Source organism: Astatotilapia calliptera, chromosome 8 (genome assembly GCF_964374335.1).
Source record: "Astatotilapia calliptera chromosome 8, fAstCal68.1, whole genome shotgun sequence".
NCBI classification, from domain to species: Eukaryota; Metazoa; Chordata; class Actinopteri; order Cichliformes; family Cichlidae; genus Astatotilapia; species Astatotilapia calliptera.
The window spans coordinates 14,610,018-14,634,808 of record NC_137429.1 but is presented as its reverse complement, the minus strand read 5'-3'; the positions used below and the strand labels follow the sequence as shown (position 1 = coordinate 14,634,808).

Below are 24,791 nucleotides of genomic sequence, written 5' to 3'. Positions count from 1 at the left end.
CCTGAAATCCACCCTAGAAAAAAGCTTCAGAGGGGTAAAAGGCATGGACATCGTGGCCCGTCGCCTTCTCGACAACAACGGCAAAATCGGAAAATGCTTAAACTTCGTGAAACTCTAAATTATGTGTAAGAGCAGTTGTATTGGACTAGGTCGCTTACTCTTTAAGTGTCCAGATAATTATGCTGGCCATTGCTGCACAAGTGACTTGCAATCAAAACACATACAGTTTATGAATATGTCTAGACACATCATTTGGTTTGAGGGAGAAAATATTTTCTGAGTTAACTAATGAAACATTCAAAGCCTGCCTGGAAGCCATGACACAGCTTGACATCCAGGGAAATATGTGTATTTTTCAAGAAATGAACAGGACTGTGGATGATGTAGGCATAAAAAATATTTGGGTTACAGAAGATTATTCTTCTGTGTCAAAGTCTTTTGCTTTAAATATCTAGCTATCTAACCCATAAAAGTAATATTATACACTATTACTTGTGTGCAGTAAAGGAAGATTTTTTTCATTTCCCATGAAATATTGAAAAAAATGGGAAAATAAAGCAGCAATTGTGTTTTATCAATATGGTATAGAGAGATGATGAATTTAAATTTAACTAACATATGAACCCAGAACAACTTCATTGTATCTTAAGATTGAGTTTCATACCACTTTTATATCATTTTCTTTGAAGTTGATGAATTGAAAGTCCACAAATTTAATGTAGTAATTTTGGCTCAGGAGAAAGAGAGATTTATGTATCTCACAGAGTTTAAGTGTGTGCATGACAGTTACAAACCACTAAGTCAGAGCAACCTATATCTTGCAGAAGCAACCTACTGATTTGGAAAATGACAAGCTGGCTCTGGTATTTGATAAGGCTGTTTCACTTTACACACTGTGCTCTGAAACCCATGTTTTCTGTGGCGTCATGCAGTAATTGTTTTTCACTGAGTTGAGCAGTGAGCATTTACATATGCTTTGACAGCTTATTTAAGTGCAAAAAAACACAAGCATTGTGCTGTATTGCTAGTGATGTATAAATGGCTTTACCTTCCTAAGGAGTAAAAATGAATAAATAAAGCTTTTTTTGAAACTTTACTATTTCAATATACTAAACTCTAGAGTGATGTCACTTCCAGCACCGACATCCTCCTCCTGAGACAAATGGAATGCGGCAACAGTACATATGAAGACCATTAGCAGACTCAAAAAATTGTGTAAATTTATGTTGAGTTAGCCACACACCATAAAATATGAGCCATTTGCTCAAGCTACCAGTCTGCGTAGGGTGTACTGCTTTCTATATAGAAGAACACATAGATGGTAGTGGTAGTTGGATGAGACAGCTTGGGAGTCAGTACCACAACAACAGTAACCATCTACTAGTACTAAACTAGCTAGGCTAACTTGATATTAGCATTCCAATGCTAGGGATTAGCAATCATTTTACTGTAACCGCAAATGGTAATAAATGTAATTGTGAATACTGAAACTTGTGTTTCTGCTCTGTTTCAGCTAGCATGTTCTCTTTCTATTTCTGAATGTTTGTGAGGTCGTGCATAATTATTTACTGGTTTTGTTCTGGGGCTCTGTGGAAATACCAGAGATAGCTGGTGATGCTAACATTTCACCTTTGTCTTTAATCTGCCATTAGCAAAGCAAAAAAAAAAGAAGAGCAACAGTTATTTACTATGCCAACTTATTTAAAGCACACATGAAAGAGATTGAGAAAGAAAAGTGATTGAGTATTTCGATCTTTATATATTCTTTCATTTTATGTTCATCTTTTCATTTCAAAGTCATCTCAGTTTGCAACGTTTTTCCTTCACCTCTTCCACAGGATTTAGTCAGCTTAATATAAAAATTAGTTAAACACATTATTGTAACATCATCTAAACTGAACATTTGCTACATACTTTTTTAATTAAAACGTAAGTGGCGGCACATGTGTGCGCTATGTGTTAGTGCTGCTCCAATATAATAGTACAAGTTAATCCAATGTATTCAGTTTCAGTTACTTTAGAAAGGAAATAAAGTTAGAATATTAGGTTTACCATGCTAAATTTATTTAATTTCAGCATTTCAATTTTTAGTTTACCTTAATATCCTGCTGTAGGTAGTCTGCCGACACGGAACATGATTGATTATTAATTGCTTAATTGTGCCATGCAGTGTGGCTGTCTGAGAGCATCTGTGTTGTTGTGTTTTTGCATTCATTTATTAAGGTTTAATATGTTTCTGTTTCCTAAAGCTATTAAGACTTTGAGATTATCACCTGTACCATGACCAGATTCCGTTTTTGAGGAACTATAGAGTAAGACAGTTTGAGTAGGCCTCAATCTATTAAGTAGGTCTTGAATAGATTTTTTCTTGAGTGAGTGATGTGGTTGGATTTTTACAGTATGGACAAAGAAAACGTTCATGACAAACTGGAAATCTGATATTTTTAGCAGAAAGATGCGCTAATATGAACTATTTGTGTTAACAGGCAAATAGTTCCCATTTGGGAGCTTCATTCTACATGAAAATACAACACACCACATCACCGACTTCTGATATAATCGCTGATGTCACACAGTTGTAATGCTTTATCCTGGAGAGGTAGAGCAAGAGGGTACGAGAGAGAGAAAGTGTGATCATTGTTCCATGAAGTCTATTTTCTAGGTGAGCAGATATCCATCTTCCACCCTTCCTCTGGGACTTTCCCAACCATCCTCGAGAGCTGTACAGTAATATCGGCTTGTCAGGTGAATGTGGGTGTTCTTTTTTTTTTCACTGTATCTCACAAGAACAGGGAAATAGATGAAAGAGAATGTTTGAATGTCGGTGCTCTTTTCCCTCTGAATGAGACAGTTTTTAGCTTCTGGCCAGTTTTGAAATAATTTCTTCTCGTAGTAATACAGTAAATTGTGGGTGATGGCTCTGAGAGATGTTGGAAAAGCTCAGAAAGATTGGCAGAAATTGGCTATCATCTTCAAATCTTTGAACCTGCTTACTGCATTTCATGTTTGACGCCCTTGTCTTTACCTTTTGTCTTTGTTCTGATAGTTAATTCTGATCTTAAGTGAAAATTTTCTCCTAATTTCTCTTTCTTCTTCTCCTCTGTTCACTGCTACCTTTCTTTTCCCCTCTCTCTCCTTCCTGGTGCGGTGGGGCTGGCTCTTGATGCAGACTGGCAATATGAGGGTGAGAACATTCCTCCTTTTTCTTTCTCTGTTAACTGTGTGTTCAGTCACTGTGCTAGTTTATTAACCCCTGCCAACCTTACAGAGATGGTTATAGTGGGCTACGTCTGTCAGTCTCTGTACTGTCAGTTCTTGCCTTTCTTACTCCACCTCACCTTATTTATACACCTTTCATTCCCGCGATATAATTCGGCTGGGCTACAGAATCATTTCCTCTCTCTGTAAAAAGAAAAATGAGGTCATAAGCAACAGTTTATGTCTGCCAAGCTTTCCTTTTCAATCTCTGTGGAGTTGCCCTTAGACCTTTTCTTACACATGGTACTGCAACCCTGTAAAAAGAAAAGAAAAAAGATCTGTCCTCTAAGTACTACATAGTACTTAGAGGACCATTTAAAATGAAATTGAATAATGAAACTCAATATTCAGTAATGTATTAATGGTACCTTTTCATGTTTCTTTTTTCTCTGTTTTTCTATCCAGAATGCAAACTTTCCCGCTCGGGTCCTCCTGCTACCATAGTTGCCATCGATGAAGAAAGCCCCAACGGTAAAGTATTATTTTCTTTCTTGCTTAATGCTTCATAGGAGATTTTAAAAATGGTCTAAACTCAAGATGTGATGGGCGACCACTTCAGTATGATTACTACCTTTTAGCGTATGTTAGACAAACACTGTTTGAAAATCTTGACCTTTAAAAGACGCTGATTGGAATAGCATGTGGTGTGCCCTCATTAAAATATTCTGTGCCAACTGGGTCATAGTTGAAGCCTCATCTAATTTGAACTAATGAAAGGTTCTAACTGCTATTGTGTTTTTCTATATGTGCTGTTTCGATCTGGTCACAGTAACTTCTTGGCGTTTTTACTAGTTGCCTGGCAACTTGGAAGTGATAACAAGATCTTGGTTTTGAGGTGAAATGTGTTAATTATTAAGGTTTGAAGTTCCTTGCTGGTCGATTTCATTACCTTTGTTTGACTGTCTCCAGACAAAGCTTCACATTAAACCAACAGCTAAGGAAGAGGTGCGTTTCACTTGATTCAAGCTATATTAAGGTTTAGGAAAATCTTGTGTTTACAGGCTGTATTATGATGACTTCGTCAGTATTTTTAGAGTTTATAACTAATTGTGTTTCCGGTTATGTGGATATCTCTTCTCTTCTCTTCTCTTCTCTGTGTTTTTGTCTCCAGCTCAAATTATTTAAGGGCTTTATGGCTCATTAGTGGACCCTGGTTCAACATCTGTGCCATTTAGACCAAAGGGATGTAAACAAACACACATTCCTAGAGTCTGCTTCGGTTGGTATATCTAGCATCATGAATTTTTGTGTAGTACAGAGCAGATTATGTGTTGAGCGACCACACATTTCAATGGATTAATCTATTCCCTGCTTAAGTCAAGTAGATCAAAGCAAATGCATTTGCAAATAAAGGTAAATTATGGATAGACAAGTTGATCTGTATTGTTAAATTGCTCTCGTATCTCCAGCCTTTAGATTACTGCTTGGGGGAGGATATTTGCTATGTCTGGTTTTTCACAAAGTTTTAAAGTGTGAGACCTGATTATAGTAATCCTAACTGACGTGAACAGAGATTAGCATAGCAGAACCAAACACAGAGGAGAGCAATGTTTTCCATAAACCCAGCTGGCATCGCTAGCTGTTAATGGCTTAATGCATCACACAAAGCTACCTACCTTTTATTTTCCTGGTGCTTTTGGTAATCAGCCTGGAAGTGTTAATTTCATGTAGGGCTTCCAATTAACACTTATATCTTTTACGAGTGAAACGTCGCTAATGTTCTTTTTATTTTTGTTGTTGTTTAAAGATAAAAATTTGTTTTAATCTGAGAAAACATTTAATCATAAAATCATAAATGCTATAAATCACCAATCAAACAAGCGTGCTGTTATTTAAAAAAAAGATTTTAGTGGGACATCTACAAAGTACTAAAGAGATCCATTTTCAGCAAAAATCACTTTCGTGAAAATTGTTACCTAATACATGTTCGTTATGTTGAAAGGTTGATTGACCACAGGAAAAACAGTTTTTCCAATTATATTAGCATAAGTGAAGGCTGCTCTGCTGATTAAAGAAGCAAATAAATTAGGCTAGAGAAAATTGAAAAACTTGTGAGTCCAAAAACAGTGAATATTACTAATCAGACAAAGAAAAAGATAAAGTGGGAGACCACACGCAAGAGCAAGAAGACGAGTACAGAGCCTTTAGTTTGTGAAAAATACGCCTCACTGGTCCTCTGCTGCCAACTTCATTAAATGCACAAAACACCGGGCTCAGTGTCAACAGAGAATAGGGGACTCCAGGGTGTTGGTCTTTGGTCTGAGAAAAAGAGACTGGTTGATAAAATGAAAAGATAAGTAGATAACTCGACATTGAAATTCAAGCTTGGATTTGTCAGGCGAGTAAACACTAGCAGTTTCATCACATCAGAAGTTAAAAGCACAATATTGAGCATTATTATTGTGTATAATTAGTTTTCAGTTTTATTTACACATTTTCATTCTGTTTTCATTCAAGCAGCTGGTGGAATCCAGATGTTGACATCTGTATTTCTTTTTCTGTGCGGCGCCTCGCAACCTTGTTGCAGCTTTTCTCGATTGCTCTGCTGTCCCTGTTTAAATCTCAGAACTCATCAGAGACAGTTTGTACTTTTGTCAGTCAGAACTACAGATTTATCAGCTTCACTGCATTAGTGTTTTCAATCAAATCACTTCAGACCTTTTTTCAGATATGTATGAAAGAGCCTGATAAGTCACACACTGTCAGTAGCAGCACTGAAGCTGTCCTTCCAAAAGCAAATATAAACAACACATTGTAAGAAGAGTTGAAATAAATAGACACACATGAGGGTTTTTTTTATATTTGAATGTGATTTCTTTGTCTTTTTTGGACAATAGTTTGTAAAGCTTTGAGGTGGTTCGGTGAGAAAATCCCAACAGTGTCCGAAATACTCAAACCAGCACGTATATCACCAGCAACCGTGCCGCATGTAAAGTAACTTAAAAACCTTTATTCCCTATTCTGATGCTCAGTTTGAACCTCAGCAGGTCATCTTTACCATGTCTTCATTCCTAAATGTGTTGAGTTGCTACCATGTGATTGGCTGATTAGATATTTGCATTAAGGAGCAGTTGCCTAATAAAGTAGTGTGGTTTTACTGTACTATACAGTAGCATCGTGTGAGTAATGTTCTCGGTTCTTATGAGGTTTGTTTTCTGACAGAAAAGATAACACAACATGATATGTGTTGCTTTTCTCAGTTTCAGTATTTCTATCATGTAAAATTCACTTAAATCCCTCACATTTTACTTTTGGGTCTGAACACTTCTGAACATTTACTAAAAAATGAAATGTCTAAACATTAGATACAATCACCCTTAACAGATTTAGTGTTGATAGTTGGGGGGAAAGGATTGTTAGGGATAGTAACCAATTACCAAACAAATTACTACCCTTTAATTTTTTTTTAAGATTTCACACAATGTCTCTTAACTACTAAATAGTTTGTTTGAATTAAATATATCATAGGTAATAGCTTGGCCACATTGTTTAACATTGTGTGATTCATTTGTCGGTGCAGTAATTGTGTACATATTGAATATCCAAGTGTGTGCCTGTTTAAGCCGTAATCTTCCTAACGGGGCTGGTGAAGAATAATTTAGCCTTGGAATGGTTTGTATGCATTGTGGCTTGTATTGCTCTACAACTGTGAAATAGTGTTACAGATTTAATAGAGGTTGTTGCTTTAGGGTGATTATCTCGGGTTGGTGTTAGCAAACGAGAGAGAGTCGAAGAAAGACAAGAGAAAAGAGAGGGAGACTAACAAGTTGGAAAATGTTTGCTCAATTTTTGCATTTAATAGTATCTAATCAGCTTTGCTTACTGCTATTTCTAATATTAATGTAAATATACTGAGGTTTGTTAATCTAGCTTGCACTGATAATAACGTAGCTGCAAGCTAAATAAAACCGTTATTAGTCTGCACTTTCAGAAAAAGTTGCTAGACATTATAGTTATGCCTGTAGGTTTTTGGAAAGAGGCACATCAGGATGTGATTAAAGTACAGACAAAAGTATTGGATTAACTGTTTAGTAGTTACCGCTGTTTTAACAGTCTCCAATTTTCATTTTAAATAAAAGATTGTTTTTAATAGTTGATGAAAATCCTTTGCAGTCAATGACTGCCTGAAGTCTTGAACCCAAAGACATCACCAAATGCTGTGTTTACTTCCTTGAGATACTCTGCTAGGCCTTTACTATAGCCCCCTGTTGTTGCTGCTCATTTGTGCATCTGTTCTCTCTGCCTTCAGTTTTGTCCTCAGTAACTAAAAAGCATGCACATGCACAAAAATGCACAGTTGTGTTGAACTCCAGTAACCAACTTGGTTATTGAAGAATATACCATTCATTTGCCTGGAGAAAATTATATGTTGCTTTTATATGTGCTTTGGGTCATTATCATTGAAAATCAAATGGAAGTGGCTGAGTGTGAGCAGAGTACAGCCCTATACACTTCAGAATTCATCCTGCAACTTCAGTCGGCAGCCACATCGTCAAACACCTGTGACCACTTTAGCCACCCTTTAAGTTTTCCCTTTCCCTGATTTAAATTTTTTTAACATCCTGTCCAACATGTCTGCTATAACCTTCCTCTGGACATGTCTAAACTACATTAGTCTTGTCACTCTTACATTGTCTCCACACTGCTCAAACTGAGCTGTCCTTCTCTAATCCCTTCTCGTCACTCCTAACACGAATCTTATCATCTTCAACTCTGTCACCTCCAGCTTGGCTGCAGACACCTGACACTTGTCTGCACCCACTACACCCTGCCCGCACTCTTTTCGTCACCTTTCTTGTGCTGGCCCCAGGTGTTTAAACTTGTCTACCTTTCACCTACCACCTTACATCTTTACCATTTCATCTGCTTTCCTCATATTCACACACATGCCTTCTGTCTTGCTTCTGCTGACCTTCATTCCTCTTCTCTCCAGAGCATACCTCCACCTCTCCAGACTCTCTTCCACCTGCTCCCTACTCTCACTATAGATCACAATATTATTTACAAATATCACAGCCCACGGAGAATCCCGGACAAATTGACCTCATCTGTCAATTTGTCCATCAACAATGCAAACATGAAGGGGCTCAGAACCAATTAATGATTTAATCCCCCCACCTTGAACCCAATCTCAATCAATCAATCAAGTCTTTATTCGCCACATGCAGGTTGCCCTGCAGTGAAATGTGTCCTTCGCCCTGCTTCCAGCCAACCCAGGTGGCCTTGCATAGAATGGGAAACTTCTCCGTGATGTAATCCAATGTACGCTCAGAGGTCTTATTCTGAGTATTCACAGCAGCCGTAAGCTTCTCCAAGATCTTAACCATGCTGCACTCAGTCAGCCCATTCTGAGAAGTCGTGCCTACTACTTCATTCATGTCCTGCACCAACCTCGCATGCTTTTCTGCATATCCTTGGTAGCATTGATTTCAAGCTCTAGTCAGCTGATGAAAATCCTTGTCTCCTTCCTTAGTGCCTAGCCTCATGTACAACACGCATTACAAGCTTTTTCCTTTGCCACCTCTCTCTTTGCAGTATAGCTAGCCTCCCAATACTCCTCTCTACTCTCTTCATCTCCCTGACTATCCCACTTTTTTTAAATTAACTGCTTCCTTTGAATAACTTCCCAGTACTTCCCCATTCCACCACAGATCTCCTCGTCTTCTTTCCTCTGTCCAGAGGATATGAAGACAGTCTCTTAGCAGTTTTTCTCACAACTGCAGCTATACACTTCCATTCATATTGTAACTCTTCCCTGTGCCACCGAGAGCCCATCTTAAGTCTTCCCCGAACTCTGCAACATTCTTCGACCTTATCCTCCACCATCTAATCCTTGCCTCTGCCTTCACTCAGTTCCTCTTCTTGATTTGCAAACTACCATTCGATTCTCCCCTGACACCACTTTGCAGTTTCCTATCTCTCCTTCCCACAAGATATAGTCCTCCTGTGTGCAGCTTCTCCCACTCTTATGTCACCTTATGTTCCTCCCTCTTTTTGAAGTATACATTAACCACAGCCATTTTTGCAAAACTCATCACCATCTGTCCTTTCTGCATTTCTCTCCTTAACCTACCCAAGACCTCCTCGTCACCTCTGTTCCCTTCGCATGCATGTCCACTCAAGTCTGTTCCTTCATCCAACTTACTCCAGAATTCCTTTCTCTTCTGACATCCACATTGGAGGCAATACAACATCACCACATTCATCATAACCACTTCCTACAATATGTTCACCTCCACAACACGACTAACGCACTCTTCCTTCAAGATTACTTCCATTTCATTACGTTTCCTTCCTACGGTAGAAAAGTTTGAATCCATCTTTCATGCTCCTAGCCTTGACTCCCTTCCACCTGGTGTCCTGCACACACAGCACATCTAGTTTCTTTCCTATCAGCCAGCTCTAACCCTTAACTAGTTACAGTCTCTACACTTAAATTCCCTATACTCTCATCTCTACATTTATACCTTTTTATTCTTTCTCGTACCCTCTGAATACTCCTTCCAAATCTCCTCTTCCTCTGTCTTCACCTTTATGCAATTCTTCCCATTTATCCAGACTTGGGACCAGCACTAGGAGTACACTCAGTGGCGTGTCTAGAAAATTTTTGTTGGGGGGGCCAGGTAGGGGCACAGATTTGGAGAAGGGTGGCAGATGTAATTGGCAGATAATGTTTAAAAAAAATTCTACCAACCGTTAACCATAATTCAATAATCCTATAAACCTAATAACCGAATGCACTTTTAACTCTTATTAGAATGAGATTTTAACCACTACGGTGCAAAGTTTTTAGATTCTGTGTTGATAAAGTACAAGAGATACAATCAGTGCTTTGTCAATGTTTACTCAGTATTCAAGGAATATTTGCATAGTATTTTTACTGACATGTAGTGCACATATGTTTTGAGCAAAAACATTTTTGAATATTAAAATACGAACATTTGTAACAAACAATTGACAAATTAGCCAGTTCCAATGTAAAACTTTATCATCTTCTCACAAACTGGTGTTTGATTTTGAAACAGGAAAAAAGTGGGGAAACAAATGAAAAGACTAACATTTGAATAAAACCTGAAAGCAAGTAAATACTTTCTATGCTGCCTTATGGTAAACTTTGGTAATATTGATCAAGAGCAACACTGGCTGATGATGAAATACAGTCAGCTGGCATGGTGACACTGCCAGTATAACCTGCAGGGCTGGACTGGGACAGAAAATCGGGCATTTTGACTACAGACCGACCCACCAGGTGTTAAAGCCATAAAGACTTTGAATGAAAACAAATGCTGTTGTGACAGTGATGTACAGTCTTGTTGGTATATGTATGATTTCTATACATTTTACATCAGATAAAAACTTTGGTTGTACGATTTAGATAATTATTTAATAAAAGCTAGGTATTTTAAATGAGAATAAGACAGAAAAGTATTTCTTTGTGCCCCCCTTTCCCTGTTAAAGCCCTACCTGCCCCCTGGCAAAACTTTGCTAGACCCGCCCCTGCACAGTTACCAGCTGTCAGCTACATAGAAAAGGATCCTGGTGTTATTTGTCTCTCAGAAACAGTTCATAACTTCCCTTCAACTCATTCCTGTCACCTAAAAGGTAAACCTGTTTCTCCATCACCTGTTCAGCTCTGATGATTCAGTAAGGACATCTCCTGGTTTCATCTTCATGTTTCCCTCTCACCACATATCCAAACCGACATCATGACCAGCAGCTTTACAGCTGTGGCTCCAGCAAACATCAGCTGATACTAGAAATTAATATTAAATACATTCTAACAACAGCTGATCAAGCTTAAACGTGCTGCTGTTTTTTAGCGCGACATCCGCTGGTTTCCTCTTTCTGGCGCAAAGTGGGCGATAAACAAACAAGAGAGAAAAGCCGATCAGCTGATCATTGATCAGTTTCATGATTGAAGCAGCAACAGGAGAGGGAGGGGAGAGAATGAGAGAAGAAGAGGCAGCTGTGCAGCATAACGACAGAATAAATCCAGCTTTGTGTCTTTTTTTCATTATAGCTAAAGTTCGGGACAAACTGCGTCTCTTCTCAGCTCAATACGAAACGTGTAATATTTTCTCTGAATGAGGGACCATTCCATTTTTTTCAAGGAGCCGTTGGCAACTCTACTAACTAAACTTATGAATAAAATAAAGTTCACTATCAGTAACATCATAGCACCCACCCAGCTGTATAGAAACTCCGTCAAGCTGGCTAGAACGCAGTACGAGTTATTGCAACTGAGGGTAAAAAGTCAGCACAACGAAAATAAACTCCACCTAAACTTAGTTTATATCTGACCCAGATAGACTGCAGGTCATAACTTCTTACCTGAAGTTCAGTTCACCTGACACTCGGACTGGCGGCTGCCTCGGGGCTCTCCTCCTGCCTCCCCTTCCCTCATCCACCTGCTGGCCTCTGTGGAAGCTCCGCCATAGCCACCACCAAACAACGGAGTTATTTCTACACATCGACCTGCATCTGGCCAATCCACCACCTCTCATTGTTCATGCCATTACAAAAAAAATAAAAAATAAGTCACCGGGCATATGCCGGTATGCCCGATGGCCAGTCCAGCTATGTTAACCTGCAACCAAATCTGCAGCTCCATACAGCAATGTTACGACTTAGATTATATCTTATAACTCATAACTCTTATGTTAGCTGCCCTCAGTAGCATACTGTCTGAAATATTCGACGGCTGCAATAATTCTTTACGTGTTATTTTTTCCTTGGGATTCTAATTTCACCGAAGTTTACTAAACTCAACAAACTTGATATTACTTACCGGGACATTTATTCTGTCCTCATTTTCTTTCACCGAAAAATTGTTTCCTGCAGTGCCGTCTTTCGTGCTTGGCTCTCCTACCTTTGCTAACGTGATGCACATTGCGCACTTACACTCGGATATCTGAGCTTCACCGTGAAAACATAATCGGACATTTGATATTTGATTGAATTTTATTGTTTTGCCTTTGGGGTGGCACCTGGGGTGGCCAGTCTGGTTGGGGGGGTGGCCTGTGCCCCCCCAGGCCACCCCGCTGGACACGCCACTGAGTACACTGGCTTCTGGCCCCCTTGGGACTCGGTTTAGCCCAACCCTGGATTAAGGTTATCACTCAAAAAATTGTCATTGTTGCATTTGATGTAATTCAGTGTGGAAATACCAGCAAAGGCCCACATTGTACCTCTTTTTCTGATAAACTACCTTTTTAATTATTTATTTATTGAATTTTATTTTTCTTACTTTTGGCACAGATGATGTGAAAAGCCCTTGACTTGTTGTGTGAATGCAATGTTTTAACTTCCCTTCTCACACACCAAACAAAATGGACAGAATTCAGAATGCTGCTATGTTGAAAGAATGCTTTGTTTCAAAGAAGATTCATCTGTGAAAAGTGTCTCTCACCTCTGTACTTTTCTTCCTTTTATCACTTTGGAGGGACCACTTCAGCCTGTTTCAAAACAGATTAGAGCGGTCAAACAGATGTCACGAGTACTAAACGCTACATAGCAGAAACCATTATTTTGCAGGTGATAACATTGTAAATTATAGGAAGTCAAACTACTATAAAACCTCAGTAAGAGAGTCAAAACAACTTTTGATGCTTTTAGAAATTATAATGTTCTCTAATATGTCTTTTCTATGTGTCTGCCATCGAACTATCTCAACTTAAATGGTAGATAAAGCGAATTTACCTTGGCCAGCCAACACTCATTACTTCTTTTGTCCTTCCTATCCAGTGCTACAGTATTTGTCTTGAGTCTCTTCCCACCCACTAAGCGCTCAAGAAGGAGGTAGATGTGATGATTACTTTTCAGCCCATGGTTCATACCTGGATGACACACTAGCAGTGCAGCCACATTCAGTTAAGCTAATGTCCTGTAAAATATTCTATTAATGCACTGCCACTATGCTCATTTTCTCTCTATTTACTCCTAATATTCTCTTTATTCTTTATTTATATCACCCTCTCGTTCAACCCAATCTTTCTTCTCTTCTGCTGTCTTTCTCATTTCCTTTTTCTCTAAATGTTCTTTGTTTCTTTTTTTTTTCAGGCAATTCCCTCCTTCGTGCACACCCACACACACCGGCGGCTTCATATGGTTCTGCCCGTGTGCTTTAACACGTGGGTCAATTTAATCAGATGCTGCTGTGTGCTGTATTCAGTCTACTATAAAGTGAGGTCACTGTGAAAAGAGTCCATTTGCATTAGATGGTCTGTGGTATCAAATTAGACACAGTTATACAAGGTATAGGCACTATTTCTATCAGGCTTCTTCGCCTGTCTTGGTGAGGGTTTTTTTTTTTTTTTTTTTTGCTAGAAAGAAGCAGAAAAACCAGCAGAGAGATAGCCAGACGATGGTAAGGAATGAAAGCCCCCTAATGAATTCCATTTTCTATCCCATTTCTCATATAAAGAAACCAATTTCATTAAAGTTCCTCGTTTATATAAAATCAGCAAATCACAGCAAAGCATTTGACATGGTTTCCATGGTAGCACAGAAGGCCATGACCCAATTTTATGTCTGGCAGATCAGATATGAGATCGCTCAGTGCGTGTGTGTTTATGTTGTTGTGTGTGCAGACGGGTGTGTGCACACAGACGAGAAGTTTTCCAGCGAGCAAACACAATCCTGCTTGCTTCTCAACTTTCTAGGGTTCTCTTACACACATGAACATACACACAGTAGTTTGTAGGTGTAGAAGTTTTTGTAGTTTTTTATTCCTTTTTTTGTTTTTATCCATTTTGTCTCTTTTGTGTGGTGCATTGGTCATTTTGTCTTATAAAGTTGAGTTGCGTTGAGCACAGATGAACACAGATGTAATTGTTTACAAACAAAAGCACTTGTTTCTCAAATCTGATAGGCCAGATCAGGTCTGGTTCTCCTAGTATACCCTTGGGTGCTTAAGGCAGCAACAAAATTTACATTGTTGTTTCTGTTACAAAGGGTTTTGCTTTTCATTTTATTTTTTTGTACCAACCTGGAGTTACAGAGATCTCCCCTAATCTGGCTTCTCCCCTTGTACTGTACCTGGCTGACCCATGTGACCCTAGGCCCCCGCCAGCATAGCTCTCAGGCTGATTGAATAACACACAAGGGTTGCGATCCTATATGTATGAAAAAATGATGCAACGACAGGGATTTTTATTTCAGATAAGGTACAGGTAGGAGTGGAGACTCATCGCTGTTTATGTTTCCTGTTGGAAATCAAGCTTGGCTGCGGTTGGCACAAATTTAGCATCATTCTGCAGCAGGGAATAGTATTTTCTTTTGATATGTTTGGAAGGAATGGATGTGATGTTAGCAACAGTAGACAGTTGTTTCCAGCCTGGGCACAGTTTGCATAAATATTCTTGTCCATTTGTGCAATAAAAGTGAAAATAATATCTGTACTTCTCAAATGTTAGAGCACTCCATGAGAAAAGGAAATCAGCTGATTGACAAGTCCAAATAAAAAATGGCACATTTATTTTTCAATCCTCCCAGCTTGCATTCTTGAATATCAGTATTATAGTTTAATTAGTACAGAAAACAATAAGTTAACCCCATGATTCAATAACTCATAGATCCACTTTCAGTAGCAATAACTTGAAGCATAATTTTCTATAAGATTTTCTCAGTCTTTTCAGTGTTTTGGAGCCACGTTGACTAGACTATAGCAGCACCTTGATCTTTTTCTTTTTCTTTTATAGATTTGCTGCTGTGCTCTGGATTATTATCCTGTTGTCTGACCTAATTTAGGTCAAGCTGTAAGACGGATGGTACATTTCACTCTACGATTATTTCGCGTACAAAGGATTTCGTGGTTGATAACTCCAAGGTGCAAAGGTCCCGTGGCTTAAAAACAAGCGTAAATGATCATCTGTCCACCGCTGTGTTTAACAGTTGGTATGAAAGTATTTGTGCTGATATTTGACATTTTAATTGTTGTGTGTTATTGTCCAATATCTCCATTTTGGTCCCATCTGTTGAAAGAATGTTGTTCCCGAACTCTTGTGGTTTGTTCAGATACAACTTTGCAAACCTAAACAACGTCACCATGTTTCTCTTAGAGATATGTCACCTTCTCCTGGTAATCATTCCAAACAAGACATATTTGTTCTTTTTTATTATTTATTTATTTTTATTGTGATACCATGAACATTTAACATGCTAACCAAGGCCTATAGAGCGTGAGCTGTAGCTCTTTGTTTTTCTGAAGTTTTTCTGAGAGTAGCATGGTTTGACCTTGAATTCAATTTGCCGGAACGTCGACTGCAGGAAAGATTGTGGCATTGTGATAATGCACACCTGAATGCTCCAGATCAGCAGACTGTAAAAACTTCTACTTTTATAGAGGTGGTGACATTTGCTCAATTAATCAAGTGCATTTGAGTGACGAAACACAGGAAGCTCTGAAGGCGACTCGAGATACTTCTCCTGGCCTTAGCCGTTGGCTCTCCATCTGCAGCGTACGCTTCTATTGGGGTGAAAGGGAGACAGGTCCCCACATGTTCTTCACGCCACACTGTGCCATCTTTCGCTGTCTCAGTCCCCAAACAAGGTCTCTTTTTCGGTGGAGAAGCAGTCTCCTCATCTGCAGTGTGAACAAATTCAAATTGTGAGCAAAATGGGAAGGTCAAACAAAATCACAAATGCATGCATAGATACTAATTATAATTCCAGTATCTCCTCCTCTGTATCAGAATAATGTCTGAAATATCTTACTTACTAACTACATCCACTTACTTGTTTGAAATGAAAAAGGAAATAACATGAAATGAAACTAACCGGAAGACTGATCAGACAGCTCTGAGTCCGAATCCGGCTGAACTGCTAGGTCTTCTCCATCCGAGTCACAAGGGTCGACTTCCGTCAGGATCATTTCCAAGGCCTGCTGAGTGGTGAGTCTTCTCTGCATTTTCTTTCCTTGGAGAGGAGGTCCGTACACCAGAGGATTCTTCAGGGCGATGAATTTTCTTTCCTTGGAGAGGATTCTTCAATGAAGATTCTTCAATGAAGGAGTAGGCTAAGTGCAGTGTATATATACCCTTCGGACACAACCCTCCACACCTAGCCGGTCACACCCCAGGTCAAACACAGATGCAAAAAAAATCAGGCCACTGTGCGATGTGTTCACTGCTACAGGTACACATGTGGTAAATGCAGACGACAGATACCGTGGCAGTGCCAGGATTGTGAGTGATTGCTGAAAATGTTGAAATGTACTCACTCACTTTTTATCATTATTTGTAAATATGTGTACAAATGGTTGGTTTTTTTGTACTGTTTTCATCAATAAATGTCAGCAACAAAGGACATACAAAGGACATGTGTTGATTTCTCCCTAAGATGGCAAACTGAAACACTCCACTCCCAAACCCCCTCAATCACTCACCCCCACTCCCCTCCCTCCAGAATTCCTAGGTAACGACCTAATATACATATGAATGACTCCAGCATTTGACTGACTGCTCTCCGGCTTTTAAAGGTAGAAACTCAAAATGATGACTCCGCAGGGGTCTAAGGTAGAAAACCAAAATGACTGCTCTCCGGGGGTCTAAGTGTTAACAGCACCTGGCTACTATTTACCCTCTTAATTCCTGTGGAAGTGATAAAGGTGCACTTAGTCTTTTGTAGATCTATTTATGGTCATGTGAAAACTTTCTTTGTCATATGACTGAAATTATAAAGTGATTGCTAAATTTAGTAGAGCAATTAAATTTGTTACTGCAATACAGAAATATATAAAGTGATTATGGAAGTGACTTACTTTAGGTTGCATTACAAGCCGCTGTTGCCCTTGTGAACAACGGCATGAGCCTAATGAGGCGTAACTTGCTGTGCACCACTCAGTTTTCGTAACTTCACATATGCGGTCCGGTTGGAGACATGAGTGTAAAAGAAGGTCAATCTTTAGCATCATTTCAGTAATATATCAGTGCAGGAGCTCAGAGAGTCCCAGATTACAGAGATGAAGGTGCTGCAACAGCTTGAAAAGATAAGTTTAGAGAAAAACTAAAAAAGTAAACACAAGAAAAAAAGCAAACTGCAATCCTTTAATGCTTGCTACCTGTTTCTTCTATTCGTCAATCAGTGCTCACACAGAATTAGTTTTTTCTAAACTGTGGCCCCTATTTATTCAGTGTAGTGATACTCAAGTGCCAATGTAAATTGTCACATGGCCATGATGAATTTGCAGTTGACAGCAACCAATGCACTAACCACAAACAAGGTTTAAGAGGAAAAGGATGTAGAGGAAGGAGAGAAGGGTGAGAAAGAATAAGAACAAGCCCAATCATTTCCGTCATTCCAGAATTGCAAGACAGGCACATAAGGGGGTGAAAGGACTGGCATCACATGATTTGCTGTAGCGTGTAATGGTGAATACTTTTTCTTTTGTACATATGGGGGAAAAAAACAATGCTTGGTTTTGAGCACAAATAAGTCTTTTTTAAGCAGCTGCTAATGTTGCTGACAGTTTACTGCTCAGACAAAAGGATGGGAGGCTTCGAGAAAACCACAGTGATCTTCAGGTTTAGCCCTTCTTTTCAGTGTTATGGAGGTGGTTCATAGAGAGGGTTATCTTAGCCTCCTGAGCAATCAATTTGAAGACACTCTAAAGTTTTTTTTTATCTTTCTCTAATGAGCTGCAAAGAAAACTTTAGATCCCTAGGCAACTTTAACTGCATTTTTTTACTGTTGGCCACAAGCAATTATAAAGCAATTTTTACAAGGCTTAGGTGCCTGAAAATAGCACCTAAGCCTTGTACTTGTTGACCTTATATTAAAGTTACAGATAAACGACGCAAACTTAGTGTTTTTAGGTCTTTTTTAACAAGCAAAGTAGTCTGTTCATTTAATGGAACATGAAATGGTAGTGATATGTTAGTACCTGTTGGCCAAAAGATTTTAAATGCTCACACACATATATTGTTTTCTTTTTTTAAATACCGTACTTTGTTTTCTACCACACATGCTCACACCCACTACTCTTTTGGCTAGTTGCAGCTGTGTTGCTGTACAGATTGTCCATTCTGTTTTTTATCCCTTCATATTTTTCTAACATAATACTTCGATCATCTTGGTAAAATATGCTGTTCTACCGCCAGAAGACCCGTCAGTGTTTGTGGCTGACCTTTCTCATGTGAGCACACTCCTTGGGTTTACTTTTCGAGCTAATAACCACCTTCGTGTAACTGCTCAGCATGATTTCCTGTTGTTTGGGCGAGTTGGACTTGGTTCGTAGCGCAGAGCCCTGGTCGTTATGTACCATCATCTGTTGAAAGGGCAGATGCCAAGTGAGATGTGTTATTAGTCTGGTAATGGGTCACTTGCATTTTGCTGGAGCTGTACAAATGGAGTCAAGCGGATACATTGTGATTCATTTTTTTTATGTAGTTGTTTTTTTCCACTTTTATTTATTTTTTTATTTTTATTTTTTGCCTCCTCTCTGTTTAAATATTTCCCGTAAACTAAAACAGGTCCTTTATGGTTAACGACATGAGAACATCAGCAAATATAACAAGGAGCACATTAGACCAACGCTCAAGTTATTCATCACAAGTTCACCACTAATATAAACATCCCTGTTTGATTTTCATTGACAGTTTCACCCACAAACAACAAATAACAGCACATTTTGTGACATTTCCAAGTTTATCATTTCTCATGTAATGTGCCTTCTCAGACCTCATGGCTTAATTTTTGTTTTTGCAGATAATATGCCCAGCTTAAATTTCTACAGCTCACTGATACCATTTAAATGGTCTTTTCTTCCTGTTCGTACTGTATTTCTCTCTTTGTTTTTGCTTTCCAGTAGTTGTCTAATTCCCAAATTACTTCACCACCCACCGATGATTGTATTAAATTAATCGAGTTTATTTCATTTTGCCATCTGTCTTATTAAAATGTTTACTTTTTAAAAATATTTCGATGTTTTTCTTTAATTAATTCCAGGCTGAGAAAAGCAATTAAATCATTAAAACATTTGTTGTTTTCTTGTTTCTTCCTGAAGTCTGTCTGTTATGTTTTGCGTTCGCAGACATTCTTCAGTATTCCAGGTATAGTTATAGCAGAAGGAAGCAGAGTAGCCCCACTAAATGCCTTTTTCCCCCCCTCATGTCGCTCTCTTCCTCTCTGGCTCTATGTTGTTCTCCACGTAATTGCCCTTGACTTTGTCTACATCCGGCATATAATTTCCAGGTATATATTTAATTGAGAACATGAAGAAAAACTGAGGGTTCCGTCTGAATTGTTCCTGCTTCCTTTTCATTTATTAATCATTTTGGACCAAACGGTTTCTCTGTCTGTTTCTGTTTAACTCCAGAGGTAATTGAATTCTACTTTTTACATCCTGAAGCTCTGGACGCTGCGTCTGTCTCTCGAGCCAAAGGATTATTAAACCTGCTTTTATTTTATTTCAGGAACATTGTTGGTGGACAACATGCACATCAACGGCGTGGCTGAAGGTCCGGATCGAACCATCTCTCTGTCCCTGAGGGACAACAACGATCGCTGGGTCATTCTTGACCCTTCCAAACAAGCCCTTTACCTAAATAGCACGGGACGGGTTCTGGACAGAGATGTAAGATTTATTCTAGCTTTTCTTCAGTCGCGTTCACTCATTGTGCTGTATGCCAAACTAAAAGTAAAATTGCTGCTTCAGCAAATGCAGTTTTTGCTCCTAGTTTTTCTTTATTTCGATTGACCCCAGGAGACATAAACAATGGAAGTACATTTACATATCTACAGCTCTTTTAAATTTATTTTTACATGTTTTTTACTTTAGCCATCATGTGCTGTTGTGAGAAATTTAGCAGGTTTTAGCTCTTTTTGCCTCTGAGTAAACATTCATCATCCTGTTCTAAAGTAATCCAGCGCTTGTTTTTGACTGTGTGATTTGGCACAAAAAGTAAATACAATACACAAAGTCTTTGTGTAGTCCTTTTTTGTAACATCTTTTTTTCCCTCAAGATAAATATACTTGATTTAAAATTGCACATTTAACATTTTAAGAACCTCTTTCTCCTCCTGTGTTTCCTCTTTTCCAGCCCCCCTCGTACATTCACTCCATCGTGGTTCAGGTTCAGTGTACCAATGAGCTGATAGGCACTGTGATTTTACACGAGGTCCGCATCGTTGTTCGAGACCGCAACGACAACGTGCCCCGTTTCCAGCAGCCGAGATACTACGTCGCCGTGAATGAGGTAAAAACCCAGTCGCACACAAAAACGTGCGCCATCTCTGTCTGTGAAGAAAAGATAAGTCAAAAGAAAGAAATAAAGCAATAAAGCCATTCATTAAACCGACCTGCACAGCTGCTGCTGTTGTGAAAGTATTAATCAAAGTCATCGATTTGAGTTTGAGAGCCGAGTGTGTTTGTAGGGGGGCTGCAGCTCAGTCATACATGAATACAACATATCAAGTGTACTGTACACTAAGCCTTTCCACTGCTGCTCTTTCAGTCATGCCCTTTTATATATTCTATAGAGAAAATGCAGCAGTGCACATCGTCTGGCTTTTTGTGTGCGTTTTTGCTGTCATACCAAAGTTGAAGGGCAAGGTAGTGAACAGTAATGAAAAAAAATCTCAGTTCTTGGGCAGCTATATGAGCGATCTATATCTGTTATTCTGGGGTTTCCAAAATAATCTTTATGATGCCAATCCCACAGTTAGTTTGTTCTCCAGAGTCTGTAGAAGCAAAAATATAACTAGAGGAGGTTCAAACTTAAGCTGGACAAGGATACATGTAGCCGGCTGCCAGCACAGTCCTAGCAGTCCCGGTAGAATATCTCATTATACAGTCTTCCACAGCCTGTCCAACTCAATCTGTCTTCTCAGTCTCTCCCTTTCTTTCTCTTGGCCTCTCCTCTGTTTTTGCAGAACACCTCTCCCTCCCTCCCTGGCTCTCACACATATACACACTCACATGCCCCCTCACCACTCCCACCTCTTCATTATGTCACCTTTTCTCAACCTTTCCCACCTTTTCGTTGCCACACTATATAAATTTCTGGTTGTCGCCGATTCTTGTCCCCACCCCATCACCTCCCACGCATTTCCACTTCCTCATTACTCCTACTATAATAGTTTCCTCCATTCACTACCAAGGTTCACAATACAATTAAGAAGATGCACTGTAAAAAAAAAAAAAAGATCCCTGTGGAAGGCCAAGATAAATTTATTCTATTTTGCGGTAGTAAGTTAAAAAATGAAAACATTAATTCAGATGTAGGTAGTAATTTAAAAGTAGTAGCACATTTATTGGGATCTGAGTGGAAGTGGGCTCATTAGGTGGTCAGCTATTTTCTAATTCACTTCTATTGGCCCCAGAACTCAGACAAAAGCAGTAAATTTGAAATCAAAAGGTGTTCATCCACTTTCATCTGAAATCTTATAATCTAGTCTTCTTCTTTGCTGTCTATTTCTAAGAAATACTGACTACAAGCAATTGAGTCAGACTTATAAGACAGACAGATGATATATGGTTATTTATAAGGATGTCTAGGACACAATTTATGAGTTCAGTGAGTATTTTTTCTGAGTACAAGGTGATCACTGTGGCTGATTTCATGAGCTGGCACTGGTGCTTGAGTCTGGAGTTGCTTCATTACAGCTGTATCCAGAAGTGGCAAAGTGACAGCATGAGACATTCTGAAGACCATTGTGAGATCAGTGGGAGGCAAAGATAACCCTGTTGAGGGAAATGATGTAACAAATCACTGGTGCAACAGCTAAATTAAAGTTAATCGCGGATGCTTCCAGTGCTGTCTGGAGATTAAACTTCTGCTTTGACACGTAATCACAGATCCCTTGGCACATGGATCGAAAAATATAGCACAGCGATACATATATTGGCAAAGTTCGTCTCTTCTATGCACGGTGGCAAGTGTGCCTCTTCCACCCTAAAAATTTCTCTTAGAAAAATGAAATCAAAATGAATGGCGTTCTTTTTGAATGCCTTATCTGTTCTCTGTATGAAAGCAAGCTATCTTTTTCTGACTGTGACATTGAATTTAAAGGAAAATACTGGCTCACAGATCAGTGAGTTTTTGTAAACAACTGCAACAACAAGCTATTTTACAGTATTGTACAAAATCTTTAGCTGCCACTCGTTATTTAAATATTTTGGTGGGAAAATGGGAAGTACATGTAGTTATTTACTGAAACATGCAAACATGCAGTGCATAAGTACACAGTATATGAGGACGATGAGTTTAAAGGAGCTTTAAGGTGAATATTTAGTATGACCACCTTTATTTTTCAACAAGTCTGAACTCGATTAGAGAAGCTTTTTTGTCATTTCTTAGTCTTAGTCCTCAGGAATAGTTCTCCGGGCATCTTGAGGGACATTCAGAGCTCTTCTTTGGATGTTGGCTGCCTTTTGTCCTGTTCTCTGTCAAGATGATCCACACTGCTGCAATAATGTTGTTGTCCGAGCATCTCTCAGGTCCTGTGTCAGGTCTTTTTTTCCCCCCCGTTTCTGTATTTTCCTATTTCTCAAGGACATGACTTTCAGATGCTGCTTATCTGCATGACTTTTTTAAGCCTGTCACGTCTTCTTTTGTCTTCCATTAGTCCAGTTTGCTCAGTCTTTTTTAAGGACACTGCACACCATGTGAAGATACCACCATGACAAGTTTTAAACAATTTGGGAATCCTGTTGGTGGTGAAAAATCCTATTTTATGTTTGTCAAACTGTTTCTCTTTGGCAATTTTTCAAGCCTGATTTGACCCTGATTTGACATATGGCAATGTCATGCCATATACTTACTAAATAAAATATATTAAGTTTTGATAATGTAATATATTACTCAGATGGATGTTTAGTAAATAAGATTCTCCATGATGCTGCTCTCCCATGTTTAAGGGGATTTGTCCAGCTTTGCTCTCAGTAAATGAGCGTAAGCAAGGCACCAGTTTGCGCAGTCAGCTTTGTCCTATAAATCAATTAAAACTTGTAATATGCTTAAAAACAATTTGAACACTGGTGCAAGTTAATGTAGTTTCTCTCTGGATTTGAAACAACAGATTTTGACTGTGAGTCTTGTGAGCATCAGTTTGTGATTCTTAGTTTATGATAACTTTTTCTTTTTTTGTGTAATTATTGATTAACATTTTGATTTGTGTGGCTTTCCCTTTGCTACCATACGTGCAGGTATTTGAGTTTGTGTATGTGTCTCTTCTGATAGACTTGAACTGGATCTCACTGTGTTTTAACCGATCCAGGGACTGCAGATGGAAATGAGCTCGTACCTAAATGTGCTACAAAGCATATTTTCTCTTTTTGTTCATCTAAATTGAAATAAATAAACAAACAAACAAACAGCACAGTGTTGGTTGTTGCACTAAAGGTGTATAGAGAAAAATATTAAAACTCTCTTTTTCTGTTGTGTTTTCAGCTGACTCCAGTTGGAACGACTATCTTTTCTGGTTTCTCAGGAAACAATGGAGCAACAGACATTGATGACGGTCCCAATGGACAGATAGAGTACACCATCCAGTACAATCCGAGAGACCCGGTAGGTCATCCACTTGCCCACTGATCTCTGTCAACATGGTGTAGCATGGGTATATGTTCACTAGAGACCAAGCAGCAAAGCTGCATAAGCAGTTTTAGTGCTTCTGCCTCTTTATTCTTCCTCTTTCTTCTCTTTGACAATAGAGTATAAAGCAGTACTGATTTAAATTTTGATTGAGATCACAGTTGAGCACTGTTTACTTTTTCTTCTTGCCAAAACTGATCTTAGAAATCATATTTTTTAACAATCTGCTCCAGTTTCTAAAAACAAGTTACAAATTGGTTTCCTAATGCACACCAGCAAAATTAAGCAAAAGACAACCAACATCCAGAAAGGAGCACTTACAATTCCCTATTTACATCTTTATATAAAATATACATTATAGCAACATTAATGTAATAAACAATAAAAAAAATATTAGAAATTTTCATTTGATGCTCAAAAACAGTAGCCTATTACATTAGATTCTCCTTGTGCTTTACTTTCATCTCAGCCATAATTAATGTTAAAGGCTGTTTGGAGTAAATTACTTTTCACTGTCTCAGGGTTTAACTGAGCTACCTGAGTTCAGTAGCAGACTGACTAAAGGCATTTACTGTTCTAAGATTAGTGATCATTGCTAAAGACTGCACAATTAATCTTCTTCATAAAGTCAGCTGTAGCACCGTTTCTTATCTCTTTAAATGTTCACATCAGTGTTAATTTTGACACCAAATTTGTTTTAAGGAGTCTTTTGACTTAAACATCATTTAGTTTTAGTTATAATTTAGGCATCCTAATTCTTTTATTTTTAGTCTACTTTCATTCGAAGTTGATTTAATTGACCAAAAGGTTTTGTGTAAAAGTTTATCTGTGCCAGTGAGAGCTGCTAAATGTGTCAGTAGAGGATGTCAACTCATCTCCTCCTTGTGTGTTGACATTTTGTTACGTTTTCATGAGAAACAGGGAGCTCATACCTAGGGCTGGGCGACATAATCATGAGTTTGTCCACGTAAGATGGTTAAAATGGCTTTATCGTAACCA

The 24,791-nt window shown here is 38.7% G+C and overlaps 1 protein-coding gene across 1 annotated transcript in view; it reads left to right on the top strand.

Moving 5' to 3' along the window:
• Positions 1–24,791, top strand: part of LOC113019379 (protocadherin-15-like) — a 229,357-nt gene that overhangs the window by 43,154 nt on the left and 161,412 nt on the right. The window contains exons 3-7 of the mRNA XM_080305485.1: positions 3,170–3,184; positions 3,664–3,729; positions 19,671–19,831; positions 20,298–20,453; positions 23,649–23,768. Of these exons, the coding sequence (XP_080161611.1) occupies positions 3,170–3,184; positions 3,664–3,729; positions 19,671–19,831; positions 20,298–20,453; positions 23,649–23,768 (518 nt within the window). The remainder of the gene's footprint in view (positions 1–3,169; positions 3,185–3,663; positions 3,730–19,670; positions 19,832–20,297; positions 20,454–23,648; positions 23,769–24,791) is intronic.